The 5,262-nt window shown below is 36.3% G+C and overlaps 1 protein-coding gene across 1 annotated transcript; it reads right to left on the bottom strand.

Moving 5' to 3' along the window:
- Positions 1–2,324: 2,324 nt before the first annotated feature.
- On the bottom strand, positions 2,325–2,780 carry LOC134839657 (cytochrome c oxidase subunit 5B, mitochondrial-like). Its single transcript, XM_063855280.1, has one exon. The coding sequence runs from the start codon at positions 2,778–2,780 to the stop codon at positions 2,325–2,327; it is 456 nt and encodes a 151-aa protein (XP_063711350.1).
- Positions 2,781–5,262: the final 2,482 nt, after the last annotated feature.

Genomic DNA, 5,262 nt, shown 5'->3' with positions numbered 1-5,262 from the left:
AAAATATATTTTCATGTTATAAACTGCATCAAAACGTGTCATAGTGAACAAAATATGACATTTTTTACATGCAAAATGCAGTGTGAACAATTTTTGAGCAGCCTAATTTTGTAATTTTACCAAAATTAACTGGAAAAGAGCCAAATATTAATTTTCATTAAACAAGCAGACAAAAAACTAGACAACAAACTATTTGTCTGAAATGTTTTTTCGAAAATCAACACATTTTTTTGCAAAACTTATAAGTAATAGCAAGGCGAGCTTGCCGACAGAAAAAGAAACGAAGGCCTCCAACTCAAAAAAATTAAATGAAAATAATGCAACAACTAAAAATAGCAAAGTCTAAACAAAATTCTCTCGATTAAACCCAGTTCATATTGAAGAAAACAAACATGTCAAGAAAGCAATTGCCAGCGTTGAGCTAGCGTCTGAACCAATACTACCCTCCTGATAAACTTTCTTGTAAGACTAGCCTTCGCATAAGAAAAATTTTTTGCTCTTCGAAGCAATATGGTCAGGGGTGGATTTAGAGGAGTGGTGGGATTAAAGGACGCCCCTCCCCCCTTTCAGGGTAGTAACCCCTCGTCATTTAAAGGCCCCCTTAGTTATTATTTTATGACATCCAGGACGACAGACCCTAAAATTTTTGAAAGGCGCCTTTGGCGCCAATATACACTCATTTTAAAGGGGACCGAAAAAACTTGCAGCATAGAAACTTAAGCATGTTGCACCAAAATTTCCGATCAAATATAACAAAAAGAAAAAAAAATGTGGAAATTCAAAAACTTATCTCTGTTTTTTGAAAGCTAATTGATTGCAGCTCAATCAAATTATAAACCAGTTTTTCGCTTCATTAAAAGCGAAAATGAAAAACGCTGAAATTTTAGGGCAGTTTAATGAAGAAGAAAATTTGGCTATATCTAAATGTAAATCACATAAAAAACGTTTAGGTTAAATGTAACAGTACGATCAAAATAATTACAGAGGCGACGCTGCACTTTGCAAACACAAGTCATAAAACGCCAAGAAGTAGCTTTAAAAAGTTCTTAAAAAGAAAAAAATAATGCGTTTTGAAAATTAAGTGCCCTCTGCGAAAATCGAACTACTGGCCTCGAGAATCCAAGTCGACGCTCTACAAAACTGTGCTATTTTCTCGCTAAATCAAAAAAACACTAGCCACTGATAAAGCGGAGAACACATGCTATTGAACTACCAGAAAGATATTAAATTTTCTATGCAAATGCAACCACCAAAATGAGCATAATTTTATGCAAGTTGGATTGGAAAAGTGTGTACTCGTACATTGGCTAGCAACTTTTGCAAATGTATACACCGAGGCGAAGCTGAGCTTCGCACCACATGCGATAAAACAAATATAAAATTAAAAAGCATGATGGTTCACGGACTAGCAAAGATGACTTCGAACGACGTTACCGTTAAAAAAGAACTAGTGAGCAAAAAATATCATTTTTTTTTGGTTTTAATGATTTTTTTTTGAAGAAGTCCATGTGGAGTTGATTGTGAGCATTCAAAAAATTTTGCTTTATAGTCTCATTGCTCTAGTGGGGCCAGAGTTTTATCTCAAGCGGTAGCAAAGCCAAAACTACAAGAGCAGAAACCCGTCAGACAAAAAACGCAAAAGATTTGAAACCAGCAAAAACAATAGACAGGCAATCAAAAATTCTACACAGAGGCGATGCTCACTTCGCAAACACAAGCGAGAAAACGGCAAAAATTAGCTCTGAAAAGTGAAATAAGAAAGAACCAAATAATGAAAATAAAGACTAGGATAATGACTAGGATTCTCTGCGCCATAGTCGCTTGAAAAAAATACTAGTTGCGAATAAAGCAGCTACGGATGCTAGTAGATTGCCAATGCTTGGGGAGTGCCACTAAACGAGCTTCTTTATTTTAGCGACTTGACTCAAATCAGCGGCTTGGATTAAAAAAAAATTTCGAAGTATTAGACTAGGCTCCGATTTATAGTGGTAATAATTTATATTTATACCTCAAAGAGTTGCGCAAATGTTATAAAATTTCCAATCGCTAATAAAACGCTCTAGGAGGACTTATCTTAATTCCTAGAAAACAGTTCCCATCGTTAATGCATATATCAAACAAGACTGGATCAAATATTGTTTCTAAATGCATCAAATATGTAACAGTGTTATACTCAGATCTAAAGCGCGAATTTCCAGTCTCACTCAAAAGCCCCATGTTCATTGGCTAAGTTGAACGCAAGATCTTTTGAGGTCTATTAGTGGTTTTTGTCAAGTCATATATATTTCCTTGGTGGGCCAGTTAATTTCAAGTTAATGAGAAGTTCATTCCAAATCCGCAATTTTCCCGTCTTTTGGAGGTAACATTTCTTCAGGAACATATCTTTCATGAGGTGCTGCTTTATACTTCAATTGGAACCAAACTCCGCACACACATCTTTTAGGTTCACCCTTGTACAGCCACATGTAACTAATGAAATTCTCCGAGACAGTGCAAGAACAACCAATAATTCTGCGATCATAGCTAGAGCACACCTCAATCGGTTTATCTTTGCTTAGACCTGTTCCTTCCGAATAATCATTCATGTAGTGTGCTTCCCTATCAAAAGGGTCAAATTCTCCCGCTTTAAACGCTTCCAGTTGTACTCTTTCTTTTCCAGTGGCAGCTTCATCTCGAGTTGGAACTCCACCTTTGTAGACCGACATAGCTGCTCTGCTATTCAAAGATACAAGTGGGAAACTCGACCTTCGGGCAACTCCACCTAGGATTCTGAGGGCCATTATTACCTGAAATTGGTTGACTTATAAAAATGAGCAAAGAATGAAGGTTCAACACAGAGGCGAAGCGGAGCTTCGCACTATTTGCGATACAAAACAATCATAACAGAGGCGACGCTGGGCTTCGCACCACTTGCTCTACTACAAGTATAAGATTAAAACAGCACGACACTCAAGACCTATCAAAGACTTCGAACATTGAAATTGTTTAACAATTAGAAAAACAAAAAAGCAAATCAGGTTGTTTTATGTGTAAATATATTAAAAATTCTTAGTTCCAAGCGGCATTGAATTTGAGCATTCGGTAATTTAAATTTGGGGCCAAAAAAATTGAGATCTCATAAAAAAAAGTTAGCCTAATTGTTCAGATAAAGTTATTATATAGACGTTAAACAAATTTACTTCCTGTGTATTTTCAGACGTATGAGTTAGGGACAAAATTAATTAATGAGAAAGTCCCGTTATTCGTTTTTCCCGTCGTTTCTAGCTTTGATTGGTGAAGTAAACACATTCCTTATATATTTTTCTTATATTCCTTACTTTTTTATTAACCAATTTAATTTTCTAGCAAACAGACGGTTCCTTTTGAAGCTGTAGTGTTATTTTCTGATTAGAATCGCCAAAATTGACCTCAAAAATTTAAACGACGAACTAAAAACGAACTTTAAAAGGACGCGATTGAAAACTATCTACTTTAAAATACATATATCGAAAATTTGATTGCATCAATGAAAGACAAGGAGAAAGATAAAGCAAGTTCGATCGGGAATTTCTTAAAAAATAGTTGCAATTCAAAAAATCCAGAAAGTCTGTTAAAAGCGAAGATATGAACTATGGAACCAATCACATAAAACAAAAACAAATGAACGAGCGAAACCAAGAAAAAGCGATTAACAAAGAATTCAGCAACCAAGATTATGAAAAACCAGAGAACCTTTTATTCATAACAAGATAACAATATTGATTCATACCAAGAGATGGATCTTAAGGAGGGCTTTTCGTTTACGTTTAAATTGTGAATTGAACGACACGTTTTCGCCTATTGTTAGTACATCTTCAGATTTAAAAATCTAAGTAATGTCAACAGAATGATAAAAAATCATAAAAAGTGTCAAACACATGATTCAAAAAAATAATTTTTCAAATTGTTATATAACATCTATTATGCAAACAAGTTAAAATATCCCGCCAAACTTTTTCAATTGTTTTTCCCCCAACTTCTTAATTTTAAACTTTCGTTATGAAATTTATTGTTACGCTTTTAAGTCATTTCCTTTAATTTATTTGTTGTTTCAGCCTAAATGTTTCAATTGTGGAACTTAGCTTTAATGTCAGTTCACTGCTTCTAAAATCGTCGTGTTGAGTCCTAGATTCTGCTCACTAACATGCAGCGCTTCAACATCTTTAATAACTTGATATTGTGTGACATTCGACCAGAATGTGGAAAATGCAATCTCTGCGGAATTCGAATTTTTAGCAGCGAGCCTTCCGGATTGGTAATTGTTGAGAACTAGGAGCGTTATTGGAACGATTGGCCAAACGGTGAGGGCTGGAATATTCTGGTATTTTAAAATTTCAAAAATTCGAATTATGACGTCATATTTCTGAGAAACGTCAGAAAAGGCCATTTTGGCTAAAACAAGAAAGAGAGACAGAACAACATTAGCTGCGCTAACAACAACTACGAAATCGAGATTGGAAAACGACAACGAGTTACAGAGTAACAGAGAACACTCCGAGTTGCAACTATTGTGCCGCTACAATAGTTGCAAGGCCGTTGCGAACAACGGTGAAGGGTGAAAGACGGCCTTCCGGATTAAGAAGAAATCAGGATTAACAAGCTTGATCCAGCAGATTTGTCAATCCGGAGGGGTAAAGGAACTGAAACTTTTATCCTGTTACATAAACTTTTAGCTTCCTGTCATGTCCTGACTTGAATTTAATTAACATCTAGATTCATTTTGATAAGGATGAGAAGCTAGGAGTTGGGGGAAAGGGTTGATCCATCTTCGATGGAGATGATGATTTTTATCTACTGAACAAAAACAATAGTAATATAATGAATAGTAGTAGCCCTGTTTTTAGGAGTGACCTCGTGGTCTGGGGATACTGAGACCCAGCCATGAGCTCACTATTTCTGCATGTAATCTAGTTAACTTGAGTGTTTTGACCGAAGCCGAAAGCAGTAACGTTTTTGTCGACCCGATGTTAGAAAGACCACCGAAAAGTACTGGCTTGGTAGAGACGGTGAAAAGCATGCAAAGCTCTGTTTAGACGTTAGCCAGTCGTCTTAAGACCTAGTTTTGTCTTCCGTCGATATGTATCTTCCGGGCGAATGTTACATAGATGTTTTTATGGCGCTCCTGGGTGTTATTCTTTTTAACATCATGACCGGCGGAACCGTTAACGAGCACTCCGCGCCGAGTGGATGCTCACATTAACGCCCTTAATAGGCCTAAACCGCCGGGGCGGAAGGGTAGTTCGG

This window comes from Symsagittifera roscoffensis, chromosome 2 (genome assembly GCF_963678635.1).
Source record: "Symsagittifera roscoffensis chromosome 2, txSymRosc1.1, whole genome shotgun sequence".
Taxonomy (NCBI): Eukaryota; Metazoa; Xenacoelomorpha; order Acoela; family Convolutidae; genus Symsagittifera; species Symsagittifera roscoffensis.
This window is presented reverse-complemented; position numbering and strand designations above follow the sequence as displayed.